This window comes from Cololabis saira, chromosome 14 (assembly GCF_033807715.1).
Source record: "Cololabis saira isolate AMF1-May2022 chromosome 14, fColSai1.1, whole genome shotgun sequence".
NCBI classification, from domain to species: Eukaryota; Metazoa; Chordata; class Actinopteri; order Beloniformes; family Belonidae; genus Cololabis; species Cololabis saira.
In genome coordinates, this window is record NC_084600.1 from 40,081,527 (window position 1) to 40,099,418 (window position 17,892).

A 17,892-nucleotide genomic window follows, 5' to 3' on the forward strand; every position below is an offset into this window, starting at 1 on the left:
AGAAATCAAATCAAATAAAACACCTTCATAAACAATACCTGCCTGAAATGACCGTATCTTATAATTCTTGACCACTTTTCACCTTTATTGTGATAGGGTTTACACTACCTGTAATTCTATTCAAACTTCATTCTGTTCCTTCCAAATGTCAAATCATAATTCATTAAATTTTAAAAGATATTGTTTCAACTGAATCTTAAACCAATCTTTGCTACATGAGAAATATGAACTGGTACAGATCAATAGAGAGATCAATACAGAGACAAATCAGTAGATGGGATGATTGATATATGTGTGTGTATACAGGACTGAAATTAGAATATTGTGATTTTCTGTAATGCAATTACAAAAACAAAAATGTCATACATTCTGGATTCATTACAAATCAACTGAAATTTTGCAAGCCTTTTATTATTTTAATATCATGGCTTACAGTTTAAGAAAACTCAAATATCCTATCTCAAAAAATTTGAATATTCTGGGAATCTTAATCTTAAACTGTAAAACATAATCAGCAATATTAAAATAATAAAAGTCTTGCAATATTTCAGTTGATTTGTAATGAATCCAGAATGTATGAGATTTTTGTTTTTACAGAAAATAAAGAACTTTATCACAAGCCTGAAGAAGGCTTGCGCCGAAACGCGTGGGTCTCTGCTCCCATGTTTTTATACTAATAGCCATGTTTCAATAAAGGCTTTTTATATTTTTCCACTAGAAGAGTGCCTTGGACTCCCTTTTTTTGATTAGATATTGTTTTTTTCCCCAACACCAAAGAGCACCTTCAAGATTCTTTCTTAACAATTCCCTGAGCACTTCGGATTTTCTCTTCACTTGATGACTTTATCACAATATTGTAATTTTCTGATACAGTCCTGTATGTGTGTGTATATGTGCAAATAAAACCACTCCCAATTCTGTCTTTAACGGTTTTCTAATTAATATTTGTTGGATCTTTATAAATACATTGGTTATTATATTTCTTTCTTTATTTCTTACATTTTTTTCATATAGGAGACATGAGTTTCTGAGGCCAAAAAATATAAATAACTAACAAAGAAGAGCATAATGTGTTTGTACTGATAGGAAAAACAATTATTTTGAAAGTGTTAAATCCAGAATCTGAAGTGTTTTTCAGTCAGTCCTCTATTGTTTTTCTATATATATAATCAACACTTGAAATTAAAAAAAACAGACGTTTTTTGGTGTTATTTCATATGTCAGGTATTAAAAAGCTTCATAATACGTACTCATGTCCTCGTGAGCACTCAGATAGATAGATAGATAGATAGATAGATAGATAGATAGATAGATAGATAGATAGATAGATAGATAGATAGATAGATAGATAGATAGATAGATAGATAGATAGATAGATAGATAGATAGATAGATAGATAGATAGATCGCAGCTCTGACGTTGTCATTTCATGTTTCATAGGCTGAAACAAAACTGAATGATTTTTCTTTTTTCAGATTAAGATACCCTTGACCTTGTGATGACAGAAGGTCAATGAATTCCTGATCCTCTAAAACAAAACGAATGTTGGTCTGAATTATTTAAATTTCAAAAATATAATCAGAGTTTTTCTGTATTTGGTGTTTAATAAACTGGACCAGTGTTTTAAGGTCCAGTACGTCACCGCCCGTCACATGGTGCACCTACTCAGTATGTTTGTAAGGATTTAACTTGCTCACTATTCTCAAAACCTACAAACTAAAACATCAGAAGAGGAAAGAGACCAATCCCTGTCAACATTCCTGGTTTATGTTCATTTATAGTTTGTTTATCAGTGTTGGGTTGAAGACCATCAACATTTTAACTGCTGAATAGAGGATATTGAATATTTCTGTTTCCAGAGACATCAAACCTCATAGTATAATGTTACATTTTTCTGTTGTTTTTGCACTTCGTGATCAAATCAGATTAAACCCAACAGATCAGTATAAACAGTACTCAGGTTGTAGCACTGACCAAAACACCTGCAGAAATACTGCAGGAATGACATAGCAGCAGTTAAATGCAGCCTTCTGTAAGCTTTAAATATCCACTGGGCTTACATCAAATACATCAAAACACAACAATAAAAAACTGTTTTCTGAACTTATCAATATGACTCTGTCCTTCACAGGATAAGTAACATGGATCACTGCAAAAACTCAAAATCTTAACAAGAATATTTGTCTTATTTCTAGTTAAAATGTCTCATTATAGTAAAAAAATCTCATTACACTTAAAACGAGACTCATCACTGGAAAAAACAACAATTTTCACCTGTTTCAAGTAGATTTTCACTTGAAATAAGTAGAAAAATCTGCCAGTGGAACAAGATTTTTTTGCTTGTAATAAGAAGATAAATCTTGTCCCACTGGCAGATTTTTCTACTTATTTCAAGTGAAAATTTACTTGAAACAGGTGAAAATTGTCAAATACGTTATTTTTCTGGTGATGACTCTAAATGTTGAAATAGCAGTAAAACCACATTCATTGATGAAATGACATAAGGGATGGAAAGGGGGGATGATTTTGACCGTTTTTATTTCAGGGGGGGATGCTGTCCCCCCTCAACTCCAGTACTGAGTATAAAGAAGATAGAAGATGACGCTGATTTGAAGCAGCAGCAGGTTTGTGAAGTGCAGGAAGTCAGCAGATCCTCACGGGTGTCGGTGTGGGAACATCCAACGATCCGTGGCCTCGGAAGTCGCAGAAGGGCAGAGAAACAGAAACTTTGAGTTTCTAATGCTCCAAAAAACCAGAACTCAGAGTCGGAGAAACCAGCAGTCAAGAACCGTAACTCAGTGAATCATAATTAGATCATTAGATAAAACGGTCAGAGCTCATAACTTATTTTGATGAACCTATTCTACAGAATTTTATCTTGAAAAATCAGCAAAGACTAATGCAAGGGTAATAAATATGTCGTTTTTGGGATTTGAGATTAAGGAATTCCTGAAAAGATCAAGTTCCAGATGTTTCATGTCGAGCTGATGAGGTGAACACTCACATATCCTGATCCATGCGATTTATTATTATGGAAACATTCACACAGGTGTTGAGACGTTTGGAGTCCAGATAGAGCGCTGCCTCCATCCATCCATTTGGTGTCAAATTGTGGAATTGCTGTGATAAGGATTTAAGAATGTGTACCTCAATTTATGTTTTCAAAAAAATGTTTAAATATAAAACGATAAACAGTTATAACGAATCTGTTAATTATGTTGGTATAGCTTATTATAGATTACCGGTACATGAAAATAGCACCACTATATACCCCTTTTTGCATTATTGGTATTACTATTTTTATATAACATAATGCAATGACAGTTTCTCTTTGTTTTCTTTTTATATATTTATTTTCTTATTTGTGTATTATCCACCAGATGCCATATTGTGTGAATGATACACACTGCACAGGATGGGCTATAATAAGCCCTTGGCTTCAGGCTACTCCTTTTTCGGACATTTCTATTTACCTTTTATTTTATTTGTGAAATGAACATGTAAATGTCTCAATGTATTCTGTCCGAAATAAACAATTCATTCATTCATTCATTTTGTAAGAAAACACTGTTTCATGTTTTTGAAATGTATTTATACCATTGAAATTGTTTTTTTTTTTATTATTATTATACAACAAACTGTGTTATACATATCTTCAGTCTTGCTGGATGTGTTTTTATGATTTCTTTTATTGCTGTTGACTGATTAGTTTATTAGTATGTTGCCTGGATGATTGTAGCTCCATCACCTCTGTGTTGTGTTGAGCAGAGACAAATATTATAATTATTTTTTTAATGATCTAGTTCTGTCTGGCTCACTGAGGAGCAGGTGAGAGGCCCGGAGCCCACGCTGCCCCTCCTTCAGCACAGGTTTTACAGTTTTTACTAAATATAAGAGTGGCAGTTTTGATGTATAGTTAAATAAAAATGACATATACACATACAAGTATCTTTAACTGCTCAGACATGTTCAAGTACACTGATATAAAGTTGTATCCCTTTTGTTTTACCCCGACGACACTTGGATTCATCTCCATCTTGGCATTACTTTCCTCGGCCTCGTCTCCCCGGTCGTTCAGATCAGCTCACCTTTGACCCAGTGTGAGGAATTGATTTTATTTTTATTTCTGTCTAGAGTTTTATCGATTAGATTTTCCTACATTCAGCATATTGATCAGTGGCTGCTGTCTTTGAAGGACTTTATAATTTGACTAGTCATTCACACTTAAGAGCATACTTAAACATATTCTGTATGTTTACTCAAGATAACTCAAGTTATTTTAGATTAAAACACTGAATAATGTTAAAAGCATCAAATTACAATAATTACATTTTCTCACGATTAACCGTTTCATCTCTTCCATGTCCCTGAATCCGCTTGAGAGGATCAGGGTAATTTAACTCTGCTGTTTTTGTCACAGATGAAGGATGGATTTGGTACCTGCAGCTTTGTAGCTTGAAATTTAAATAAATTAACTGTTTAGCCTCATTACCGCCATCTGGTGGCGGCAGGACGGAATTACTGCCACATTATAGTTCAACCAAATAATCGATAATCATATAAATAAAACGATTTACTTCTATTTTTTCAATGATTCTTTCATATTAAAAAAAAATCATAGCAAAACATGTGTTCATACATTTAATTTCAAGGAAAGATATATTATCTAAAAAATCCCAGATCTCAGCATATTTTCCTTCTTTAACCTTTTCCCTAATTTCCATGAGAGGTTGTTGCCAACATTGAGTCTGTCTGCCACATTGTGTTAGGTTTTCAGATACTCTGAATCGTCTTTCTTTTGCATCTTTGTGTTTATTAATCTAGATCTGGTGCCATTTGTTAACAACTTCCACCAACTACTAACATGCTCATTTAGTTTCAGTTTATAACATTTTTTCCACAGGACTCAGCGAAGAGGTTTTTATCTGCCACTGTTTATGTAATAATTGCTCGGGGGTTTATGTTCATGTTCTGGGTCTCTGGAAAGATCCTAGATAACTTCTGTTGTAATAGACGCTATATAAATACAATAAAATGTATTGAATTAAGACTTTACGGTGCATTTTCATTTCTTTTTTGCTAAATCCGTGAAAGTGGGTGAACTTGGTGAACCGCTAAATACCTCATGTATTTTTGCACATGTAAATATTATCCATTTTTTTTGGTGTTTACTATTTTTTTTCTCTTGTACGTACTCTTTTTCTACTTTTTATATTGCTCTTTTTTATTATTTAGCTATTTATTGGTTATTCTATTTGAATTTTTTTGTATAAACCGTTGAGCGTGTGTGTGTTTGGCTGCTGCACGACTGAATTTCTCCTCTGGGAGATCAATAAAGTCTTCTATTCTAACTTCAGAAACGCACTTCACAAGTTTAAAAAATAAAATGACTTTTCACCCTAATCAATAAAATCCAAGCCGGTGATGAAGCTTCCACCCCAAAGACGAGTCCTGCACTTCAACATCTATTCAGGAATAGGACTAACTAAAAGTTATGTTTGGACATAGGATTTCTTGCATTTCATTAGTTGTTTTCACATTGTTCTTCGGTTTCTCCGACATAATCAAATTACATTATCAGATGTTAAATCTAATTTTGAGTGGTGTCGTTCTCACTGGATAAATTCTCCCCAATAGAAATGTTAACCACATCATACTCAAATTAAATACTCAATTATAAAAAAAATAGCTCTAAATTATGTGGACATCCACTTTCCTTACAGGCAGTACTGGAGTTGAGGGGGGAAGGCATCCCCCCTGAAATAAAAACGGTCCAAATCATCCCTCCTGTAAAACTGCCATCCCCCCTTTCCATCCCTTATGTCATTTCATCAATAAATGTGGTTTTACTGCTATTTCAACATTTAGAGTCATCACCAGAAAAATAACTTATTTGACAATTTTCCCCTGTTTCAAGTAAAGTTTCACTTTAAATAAGTAGGAAAATCTGCCAGAGGGACAAGATTTTATCTTATCACAGAAAAAAAAATCTTGTTCCACTGGCAGATTTTTCTACTTATTTCAAGTGAAAATCTACTTGAAACAGGTGAAAATTGTTTTTTTCCAGTGATGAGTCTTGTTTAAAGTGTAATGAGTTTTTTTTTAACTAAAATGAGACATTTTAACTAAAAATAAGACAAATCTTAAGATTTGGAATTTTTGCAGTGATCCATTTTACTTATCCTGTGAAGGACAGAGTCATATTGATAAGTTCAGAAAAGTGTTTTTTATTGTTGTGTTTTGATGTATTTGATGTAAGCCCAGTGGATATTTAAAGCTTACAGAAGGCTGCATTTAACTGCTGCTATGTCATTCCTGCAGTATTTCTGCAGGTGTTTTGGTCACTGCTATTATTTGTAATATATTATATTATTTGTAATCAGCACAAATTATCTGTCCCCATATGATAAAATCCACCATCCCCCCTGATTCTTTTTTACAACTGGAGTACTGCTTACAGGCAGCAGTCAAGTCCTCCAGAACCCACCAGGAGACCGAGCCGTCTACGGTTCTCCAGACAGAAAGAAAGACAAAAAAAAACTACCTTTAATGTTGTCGAATGTTTTATTAAAAGAGAATAAAGCTTTGATGTGAAGATTATAGTCGAGAAAATCCGAAATCATACACCCTTGAAAAGACGGACCTAAGAGAAGAGTTACAAACCACGTGAAGGTCACATCCCTCTCCGCCTCCCAGCCTCCCTCTGCCCCGTCACAGATTCCCGCTATTTACCACTCTCCTCACGTGTGGATCCATCCTGAACTTCCCAGCCCTCGTCCTGGATCTGATCCAAGCTTTGCTCTTCTTTTTTCGTTTTGGTTTGTTTTTCAGAACAAAAAAAAAAAAAAAAAAAAAAAGGGAAAAAAGGAAACTGAAACGATGGCGTTGCCGCTGCGCCATCGGTAACCTCGTCTTTCAGGTCCAAAAAAAATTAAAAGGAAATAAATTGTGAATTCGAAAGCCAATTGAGTCTGATTATCCAACTACAATGTTTCCGGTTTGCTGAGGTTTTGCGGACAGGGCCAGGGGTTCTGCTCCATGTATCCATCCTGAAGCCTAATCAATATCCTGATCCTTATCTGATCCAGCTCCGGAATGGGGAGACATTGAGCCCAGTCCACACCTTCAGAATACCAGCAAGAACCAAAGAGAAGGAGGCGAGTTAGAATCACACCTTCATGAAAATTATTAAAACAAAATGTCAAAGAAATGCAGCTAGGAGGGAGTTTTACTTCCAGACAAAAGGGACACGGTCTATTTATTAGTTAAAGCCCAAAGTTACTGTGATGAGGTCATTTAAAAAAAGAAATAAAAAAGAAAAAGCTAAGGATCTCCGAGTATGTGGTTTTACTATATTGTTCAGTAACACTATGGTAAAGTGAATGGTTTAAAAAGAATTCACAAGAGCCTTATAATGCAGATTTCACAGTTGACAAGGCACGGCCGTCATACCATTGGTGCCACATTTGAATCCTCCTCCTCCTGTTTATCTTAACATGAACTGTTTCCTCTCTTCCCATCCTATTTCCTGTTCCTCTGAACTCTATAGAGAAACACACGAGAAGGTCAAAGGACAGTTGTATATGCTTGAGAGAAGAAAAAAAAACAAAAAAAGCATTCAACGAGAGCAGCCAGGAGGAAAAAGAGTTACACAAATGAGAGGAAGATGAAAGTAGAGAATAGAAACATAGGGGGTATTTTTTCTTGTTTTTTTCTTGTTTTATGAAAAAGGAGCGTGAGGAAGAAAACAAGCCAAACCGGTATCGATATTCTTAAGGTCTGCAAAAATGAGAACAAAAAAAACTGCAACAAAAGGTGTTGAAGGAGGGAACACACATGACGGTGTAGAGACGCGGGCCGGTCCTCGGTCCTCCGGGACCCCCGGGGTCCGAGCAGGGGTCTAGGAGCGGGAGCGGGACCGCGAGCGGGTGTGGGAGCGCCGCGGCGAGTAGCGCGGGGATCCTCTGTTGCGGCGCGGCGAGAAGCTGCGGCTGCGGCTCTTGCTGCGGCTCCGGCTGCGACTGCGGGAGCGAGAGCGGCCGTAGCTGGGGCTGCGCGGGCCGTCCGTCTTCACGCGGATGTAGGACGTCTCTCCCTGGAGCAAAAGGACACACGCAAGTCATTCACCGCGTCGCGCCGGGAAGACGCCGCAGCGCTGAGCTCAGAGGAGGACGGACTTTACACACAAGTCTCACCCGGGGAGCGGTTTGGCATCAATGTCATTATACTTGTGTAAGATAATTAAACATGCTGATGGTTTTCTGAGGACTCTTGTTTCTTGGAGACAAAGAAAACTTTTAAAGCTATTTTAAAGTGGTCGACGATTTCGAAATAAGTTATTTGACCATTTTCACCTGTTTCAAGTAAATTTTCACTTGAAATAAGTAGAAAAATCTGCCAGTGGGACAAGATTTATCTTCTCATTACAAGCAAAAAAAATCTTGTTCCATTGGCAGATTTTTCCACTTATTTTAAGTGAAAATCTACTTGAAACAGGTGAAAATGGTTGTTTTTGAGTCTTGTCTTAAATGTAATGAGATTTCTTTGACTATAAATTAGACAACTAGAAATAAGACAAATATTCTTGTTAAGATTTTGAGTTTTTGCAGTGTATAATAACTAGTGAAATCGATCATGTCTATCTATATGTTAATTGGAACTGGCGCCAAAATTAACAATTTGTATTAAAAAAATTATTAGGCTTTAAACTCAATTTAAATGAGGAATTTATCATGAAAATAGTAGTTAATGACGGTTTAACTTAAGTTTTGGCTCAAAACCAACTATAAAAAGACAATAATAGATATATATGAAGAAAAAAATTAAATATCAGGCTTTTAACTTGATTTGAATGAGGAATTTATCATGAAAACAGTAGTTAATGACGGTTTTACTTAAGATTTGGCTCAAAACAAACGATAAAAAGGCGATAATAGATATATATATGAAGAAAAAAATAAATTATTAGGCTTTAAACTCGATTTGAATGAGGAATTTATCATGAAAACAGTAGTTAATGATGGGTTAACTTAGATTTGGCTCAAAACCAACTATAAAAAGGCGATATTAGATATATATGAAGAAAAAAATTAATTATTAGGCTTTAAACTCGATTTAGATGGAGGAATTTATCATGAAAACAGTAGTTAATGACGATTTAACTTAGATTTGGCTCAAAACCAACGATAAAAAGGCGATATTAGATATGTATGAAGAAAAAAATAAATTATTAGGCTTTAAACTCGATTTGGATGGAGGAATTTATCATGAAAACAGTAGTTAATGACGGTTTAACTTAAGATTTGGCTCAAAACCAACTATAAAAAGACGATATTAGATATATATGAAGAAAAAAAGAAATTATTAGGATTTAAACTCGATTTGAATGAGGAATTTATCATGAAAACAGTAGTTAATGATGGTTTAACTTAGATTACACACAAGTCTCACCCGGGGAGCGTTTTGGCATCAATGTCATTATACTTGTATAAGATAATTAAACATGCTGATGATTTTTTGAGGACTTAAGGTAGTGTTGTTGTTGTCAGCCTGTTTCAATTTTAGTTTTTTTAAATTAATTTATTTTAATTAATTTTTTTTTTAAATAAAACATCTGTTAAAGTAGGGAAAAAAAAGGCAACTCACAAAACCAGCATTGCAGACTTGATAACAAAATAAACGGGGTCTAAATAATTGAGTTAACACTGAAGCGTTCCTGCTAGGATGCGTTTTTCCGCTTGTATCATCCCTGATTGAGATCGGTCAGTCAAATGGAGATACTGCCGTCTCACCCACAGTGATGACTTGGATATTTCCTTCAACGACAACTCACCGAGCCACTGAGGAGGCAAAGCAAGTGCTTTTGGAAGGAGTTCCTGTACCTGTTTTAACTCGTTTTAATCTTATAAGCACTCTGAGATTCCCTGAATGAAGAGTGCTCTATAAATAAAATCTATTAATACTTAAGAGACAGTTTCAAAACAACAGCTAACTGGCTGCATTCATCGATATTTTTTAATTCTAAAATTATTGCAATCGTGGTCAACTTAAGAGTAGTGTTTATGTCAGCCGGTTTCAATTTTAGTCTATTCTTGGGTCAAGCTATCCTTTTAGTTATTAGTTTTAGTCAAGTTCATTCTCCTTTTAGTCCTTTATTCCTCTACGATATTGTATTATATATTTAATTATCGTTATCGTCACATGACCAGCATTTTCGTTGCGTCTCTTCTCTATTTAGTCATAATTTTCTTTGACAAAAGCAACTTTACTTACAGGTCAACATCTCCACATGCACCAACTTCCACCAGATTAATTGTCCAGGTATTTCTTCATCCAAGTATTTAAATACCATTTTGATGCCAAACTTGATCAAATCTTTGGACTTTACTTACTGCCAAGACATTTTCATCCCCGTTTCCTTCATTTAAATGATCTTTTCAAGTCCACAACAGTCCCAGAGTCACACAGCCGTTAGTAAAACCGTGCGACGTGATCGGTTACGTACCTCATGAGAACGAAACTTGGTGTTATCCAATTTACGCACAGCGTAAGTCATATCTTCTTTGCGCACAAACTCCACAACGCCAGTGCCATCACGGTACACATCAGCATAACATACATCACCTGCCTCTCGCATGTGATCCTTTAAGTCTTGCCAGCTCCCACTGGGGGGAAGACCTTATGGGGGGGAAAGATGGAGGTCAAGATTCACATTTAATCACACTTAAACACAGAAAGGTACGATCTGAGGGCCGAGGGCAGTGGCGTCAATTCAGTCAAAGTTAAGGTATGGCAAGGTTACGAGTCACAGAACTTAACTAGAGTATCAATCAACACGTCCAGCAAATACTCATCACAGAAGTCTGATATGTAGCTTATCTGTGTGGCCAAGAAAATTGGAACTTTTTCCAAATGCAGTCTCGCTCACTGCAAAAACTCAAAATCTCACCAGGAATATTTGTCTTATTTCTAGTTAAAATGTCTCATTTTTAGTCCCCAGTTTAAAAAGAAAATCGCATTACACTTAAAACAAGATTCATCACCGGAAAAATAACTTGTTATTTTACCATTTTCACCTGTTTCAAGTAAATTTCACTTGAAATAAGTAGAAAAATCTGCCAGTGGGACAAGATTTATTTTCTCATTACAAGCAAAAAAATCTTGTTCCACTGGCAGATTTTTCTACTTATTTCAAGTGAAAATCTACTTGAAACAGGTGAAAATGGTTGTTTGAGTCTTGTCTTAAATGTAATGATTTTTTTTGACTAAAAATTAGACATTTCAACTAGAAATAAGACAAATATTCTTGTTAAGATTTTGAGTTTTTGCAGTGTAATAACTAATGAAATCGATCAATGTCTCATTTTTAGTCAAAAACATCTCATTACACTTAAAACAAGATTCATCACCAGAAAAATAACTTATTTTACCATTTTCACCTGTTTCAAGTAAATTTTCACTTGAAATAAGTAGAAAAATCTGCCAGTGGGACAAGATTTATCTTCTCATTACAAGCAAAAAAATATTGTTCCATTGGCAGATTTTTCTACTTATTTTAATTGAAAATCTACTTAAGACAAGATGAAAAAAACAACAATTTTCACCTGTTTCAAGTGTAATGAGATTTTTTTTACTAAAAATTAGACATTTCAACTAGGAATAAGACAAATATTCTTATTAAGATTTTGAGTTTTTGCAGTGTAAAATAACTAGTGAAATCGATGTTGTTCTGATTTGTATTTGTAGTTATTCTATATGTTTTAAGTAATATAATACAGAAGTCTGATATGTAGCTTATCTGTGTGGTCAAGAAAATTGGAACTTTTTCAAATGCAGTCTCGCTCGCTGCAAAAACTCAAAATCTTACCAGGAATATTTGTCTTATTTCTAGTTAAAATGTCTCATTTTTAGTAAAAAAAAATCTCATTACACTTAAAACAAGATTCATCACCATAAAAATAACTTGTTTTTTTTTTACCATTGTCACCTGTTTCAAGTAAATTTTCACTTGAAATAAGTAGAAAAATCTGCCAGTGGAACAAGATTTATCTTCTCATTACAAGCAAAAAAATCTTGTCCCACTGGCAGATTTTTCCACTTATTTTAAGGGAAAATTTACTTGAAACAGGTGAAAATTGTTGTTTTTTCCAGTGATGAGTGTTGTCTTAAATGTAATGAGATTTTTTTTAACTAAAAACTTGACATTTCAACTAGAAATAAGACAAATATTCTTGTTAAGATTTTGAGTTTTTGCAGTGTCTAATAACTAATGAAATCGATCAATGTCTCATTTTTAGTCAAAAACATCTCATTACACTTAAAACAAGATTCATCACCAGAAAAATAACTTATTTTACCATTTTCACCTGTCTCAAGTAAATTTTCACTTGAAATAAGTAGAAAAATCTGCCAGTGGGACAAGATTTATCTTCTCATTACAAGCAAAACAATCTTGTTCCACTGGCAGATTTTTCTACTTATTTTAAGTGAAAATCTACTTGAAACAGGTGAAAATGGTTGTTTTTGAGTCTTGTCTTAAGTGTAATGAGATTTTTTTGACTAAAAATTAGACATTTCAACTAGAAATAAGACAGATATTCTTGTTAAGATTTTGAGTTTTTGCAGTGTATAATAACTAGTGAAATCGATCATGTTGTTCTGATTTGCATTTGTAGTTATTCTATATGTTTTAAGTAATAGAATAATCAATACAAATGGACACAGAGTACTTCCATACATGTATTTAAAAAACAAACATTTACATTTTCCCTTAAAGCCGAGGTGTGGCGGCTGCCGTACCTTCATACCCAATTGACGCCCCTGACGAGGGATTTCTGACTCACCTGACACAATCACCCTGTTCTCGGAGCGTCGAGATGGGGGGCCGTACCTCCCCCTGGGGGGTCCCATGCCACCACCGCCTCCTCCTCCTCCACCGCCACCACCTCCTCCGCCTCCACCACCACCTCCGCCTCCTCCTCCTCTTCCACTTCTGGGAAACTCCACACGCAGCCGGTAGCCATCGTAATCATAGCCGTCCCGCCCGTAAACCGCATCCTCAGCATCCCTGAGAAACCCAACAGACAGGACGGTTAGTGACGGAGTCTGATCGACCGAGGAAATACTGGACAGTACCGATCAAAATCAGACTGATGTTGCTAATTTTAGGTATTCTGTTTAACTACCGTATTGGCCCGAATATAAGACGGGGTTTTTTGCATTGAAATAAGACTGAAAAAGTGGGGGTATATCTTTAAAGCAATATCTTTAAAGCGAATGCCGAAATTAACTCCCCAGGACAAAGTGAACCCCTGTCACGAAAAAGAAACATAAAAATAGCAGTAGCAAGAAGAAGAAAAATAAAAAATAGCGGTAAAAAAGAAAAAAAAAATAACAGAAGAGATAACAGAAAATGGAGAAACGTAGCGACAATCTGGAGAAAAGTGGGTCGAAGAAGTTATGATGCAAACTTCAAGACCATGATTTGAATGAGGCAAAATAACATGCATTTTCTCTCAAATATATTGTTATAATCATTTGTTTCAGATGTACTGTAATTATTTTCTGTATAAAAATTGTATTTGGTGTTAAAAAAGTCTTTTTTCAAATTTGAGTCTTGAAAAAGAGGGGGTCGTCTTATAATCAGGGCCGTCTTATATTCGGGTCAATACGGTAATCCTATTACATATCTATCTTTATAGCCTCAATTAGAGACTTCTAAGAGTCACGTTATCAATAAATATCTTCGTGTCACTCGGTCATCTTGAATACAACTTTAAAATGTCAACATCTACTTAAATTTCGTCTGGTGTGTTTTTTCTCGACTTTTATGTTTGATGTTGAAGAGACAACGTATACATTTTCTTTTTATAATAGTATAAGGACTGAAATGTTGTGAATTATGTAAAAACTAAATACATAAACACATTGATTCTCATGGGATGTTTGGAGATTTGTTTTATTTCAACAGAGAAACCTAAATAAAATCGATGCTCTGTAAAACTGAAATTTATATATCAAGCACAATCGCCACCGACCTGAAACTAAGACACCTTCATGTATTTGTTTGGTTGTTGTAGTCAAAACAAGGATTACAACTTGTGTTCTGCAAAGTGTTCCAGGATATCTATCGTGTGTGTGTGTGTAATAATATATATATATATATATATATATATATATATATATATATATATAAAAATAAATACATGCACGTGTGTGTGTGTGTAAATGTGGACAGTGTAAAACCGAATAATGCCCTGAAATACTTTTGCTTTGTTTTCTGTTTTAATTAAACCAACAAAGAAAGAATACATTTTTTTTGAAAGGTTGTTAAGTAGCAGACCAAGATATCACATAATCATATGGATTGTTTTGTTGTATATAAACACTGAAAACATCCAAAACTAAATCACTGTTTCCAACTGTGTTATTTTCTTTGAGACAAAGAAAACTTACGTGGTCGACGATTTCGAAATACGATTTTCGAAACTTAAGATTTGGCTCAAAACCAACTATAAAAAGACGATATTAGATACATATGAAGGCAAAAAATAAATTATTAGGCTTTAAACTCGATTTGAATGCGGAATTTATCATGAAAATAGTAGTTAATGATGGTTTAACTTAGATTTGGCTTAAAACCAACTATAAAAACGGCGATATTAGATATATATGAAGGCAAAAAATTAATTATTAGGCTTTAAACTCGATTTGAATGAGGCTTTTTATCATGAAAACAGTATTTAATGATGGTTTAACTTAAGATTTGTCTCAAAAGCAACTATAAAAAGGCGATATTAGATATATATGAAGAAAAAAATAAATTATTAGGCTCGATTTGAATGAGGAATTTATCATGAAAACAGTAGTTAATGATGGTTTAACTTAGATTTGGCTTAAAACCAACTATAAAAAGGCAATATTAGATATATATGAAGATTTTCTGCAGTTAAATAAAATGTGCACGAACAATACATGCAAGGAACTGGCGCCAAAATTAACAATTTGTATTTAAAAAAAAAATTATTAGGCTTTAAACTCGATTTGAATGAGGAGTTTATCATGAAAACAGTAGTTAATGATGGTTTAACTTAAAATTTGGCTCAAAACCAACTATAAAAGGGCGATATTAGATATATATGAAGATTTTCTGCAGTTAAATAAAATGTGCACGAATACACAAGAGGAACTTGTATTAAAATTTGTATTAAAAAAAGATTATTAGCCTTTAAACTCAATTTGATTTAGGCTTTTTATCATGAAAACAGTACTTAATGATGGTTTAACTTAGATTTGGCTTAAAACCAACTATAAAAAGGCGATATTAGATATATATGAAGGCAAAAAATTAATTATTAGGCTTTAAACTCGATTTGAATGGAGGAATCTATCATGAAAACAGTACTTAATGATGGTTTAACTTAAAATTTGGCTCAAAACCAACTATAAAAGGGCGATATTAGATATATATAAAGATTTTCTGCAGTTAAATAAAATGTGCACGAACAATACACAAGAGGAACTTGTATTAAAAATGTGTATTCAAATTTGTATTAAAAAAAGATTATTAGCCTTTAAACTCAATTTGAATGAGGCTTTTTAATCATGAAAACAGTAGTTAACCCTTTATAGGGCGAGTTACCATATATGGTAATTTCCGTGGACATGAAAAACTACTTTCCCCAAACTTCTCAGTGAGGTCTTGAAGTCATGTGAGTTAATCCTGCCAATCAGCACAGATCATGCTTTGTCACAGACAGTGTCATCATGGCATCTGACCAATCAGTAGAGCCCTGGAGAAGCGGGAACTTCATTGATTTTCAAGGAGGGGAAAATTCACATTTTTGCTCCTACCTTCTTCCACACAAAAGTTAATAAAGCTGAAACTAACCATGCTAAGTTGATGACACTCACACAGCATGTGTTTGAAAGATGGGGCTAACTGATGAGATAAGTGTTGTTTGTGCAGAATTAGTGAAATCAATGAAATAGTTAGCATGAATAATGGTGACCCCATATATGATCATACGCCCCTGTGTGGTAAAACTAGTGCAAGTGACTAAGGAACCTTTTATAGACATATGCCAGATACTCTAGTAACCCATACTTTGTGCATTTTTTTACAAATACACCCCCTTATGGTCAAACTAGTTCAAGTGACAGTGTCCTTTTGTAGACATATGCCCGGTGCATCTAGTAAGTCATACTTCGGGTGTTTTCGTTTTACAAATAGCGCATTATAAGGTAAGACAATATTGGATGTTGCATTGGATGTTGCCACAGATTTGTATAGCATAATATCAGTACCACCATTAATTCTAATGCTATTCTTCACTTCTTGTTCTGTGGCATGGTCAATGGCATGGTCAACCTGCCTGCTGCTGGTGGAGAGAGAGGGTCAGGAGGGGATTGGACTGATTGGACGAAATATATGGATGTAGAAAAAGAGAAGCCCTATAAGTCAAGTTGTACCATTTATGGAGAAAAGTTCTAATATCTCTATGAAGAGAGTATCATAAATATTATGTTGTATGTGTTTTTTGTATTTTTATACATATCCAATGTATGGGTACAATTTCACCCACAATGGGCATATAACCATACATGGTAACTTCAGTGTTAGATACAATGTTACTCGCGATGGGCAAGGAACCATATATGGTAACTTCTTTGACCTTGATTTGCATCAAGAATAAAAAAAAAATGAAAAAAAGAAATAATGAAAAATACTCTGGTAGTAGCCCCCAATAACACTCTAGGGTTGAAATTGTACATTTCCAAGTATTTCAATGAGTGCCCTATAAAGGGTTAATGATGGTATAACTTAGATTTGGCTCAAAACCAACTATAAAAAAGTAAACATTAGATATATATGAAGAAAAAAATAAATTATTAGGCTTCAAACTCGATTTGAATGAGGAATTTATCATGAAAACAGCAGTTAATGATGGTTTAACTTAGATTTGGCTTAAAACCAACTATAAAAAGGCGATATTAGATATATGTGAAGAAAAAAATTAATTATTAGGCTCGATTTGAATGAGGAATCTATTATGAAAACAGTAGTTAATGACGGTTTAACTTAAGATTTGGCTTAATTTCGTCGGAGAATGAGCCTTTTGTTGAGCAGTTTCCTTTATGTGAAACCACAAAAGGCCTCGAGGAGCCTCTTTGTGAAACACAATCTGTGCTGCAAAAAACCCGCAGATTAAAGCGCTTAAAGCGCTTCAAACGGAGCTTAAACAAACCCCTAACCCGTGAATTACGCAGGTTTATACCGCTGCGTGTGATTTTAGCGGTGGTTTATGGAGGAAACACGAGGCTCTGGGTGTCGGCGGCGGCGGTGCGGGAATGAAGCGCGGGAACGGCCACGTTCCCGCGCTTCGTTCCTGCGCTGCCGCCGCCGTTCCCGCGCCGGAGAAACCGGGCAAAAATCTCACCTCGGGTCCTCGAACTGCACGAAGGCGAAGGGCGGGCCGCCGCGGCGGTTCTTCAGGTCGATGTCCCGGATGGCCCCGTACTTGTAGAACAAATCCTCCACGTCTTTGGAGCGGATGTCGGGCGGCAGGTTCCCCACGTAGATGCGGCAGTCGTTGCTCCCCGCGGGGCCCCGGATGATCCCCGACATGCTGGCGAGGTGCAAGGATCACTACCTTAAACCTAACTTTCTGGATCTGGACTCGCTAAGTAAACGGTAAAGATGGAGATTTCAGGAGCAGATATTCAGTCAGTCCGGCTCCAGCTAGCAGGCTACAAGCGAGGAAATATGGGCGCCTCTTCTTCTTCTGTGGTGGAATAGAAGCACGAGTCGAGCACAGCGCCCTCCGGCGGGGTGAGGCGGATTCTTCTTCTTTGAGTTTTTTTGGCGGATTGCAATACCAACTGTATCGCCCC

General features: G+C 35.3%; 1 protein-coding gene across 4 annotated transcripts; it reads right to left on the reverse strand.

Annotated features, from left to right (window-relative positions):
- Positions 1–6,545: 6,545 nt before the first annotated feature.
- Positions 6,546–17,783, reverse strand: LOC133460085 (serine/arginine-rich splicing factor 1). 4 transcript variants are annotated; one of them, XR_009784087.1, is made up of 6 exons: positions 17,439–17,783; positions 12,843–13,066; positions 10,505–10,677; positions 7,837–8,095; positions 7,453–7,543; positions 6,546–7,123 (listed from the first exon to the last, which is right to left on the reverse strand). XR_009784087.1 is itself a non-coding variant. In XM_061740606.1 (4 exons), exons 1-4 carry the CDS (start codon positions 17,624–17,626, stop codon positions 7,901–7,903), a joined length of 780 nt encoding a protein of 259 aa, XP_061596590.1. In that variant the 5' UTR covers positions 17,627–17,783; the 3' UTR covers positions 6,546–7,900. The 4 variants fall into 4 exon arrangements, 1 of the variants encoding a protein (XP_061596590.1); XR_009784085.1 differs by having other exon boundaries at positions 6,546–7,543; XR_009784086.1 differs by having other exon boundaries at positions 7,453–8,095.
- Between the last annotated feature and the right edge of the window lie 109 nt (positions 17,784–17,892).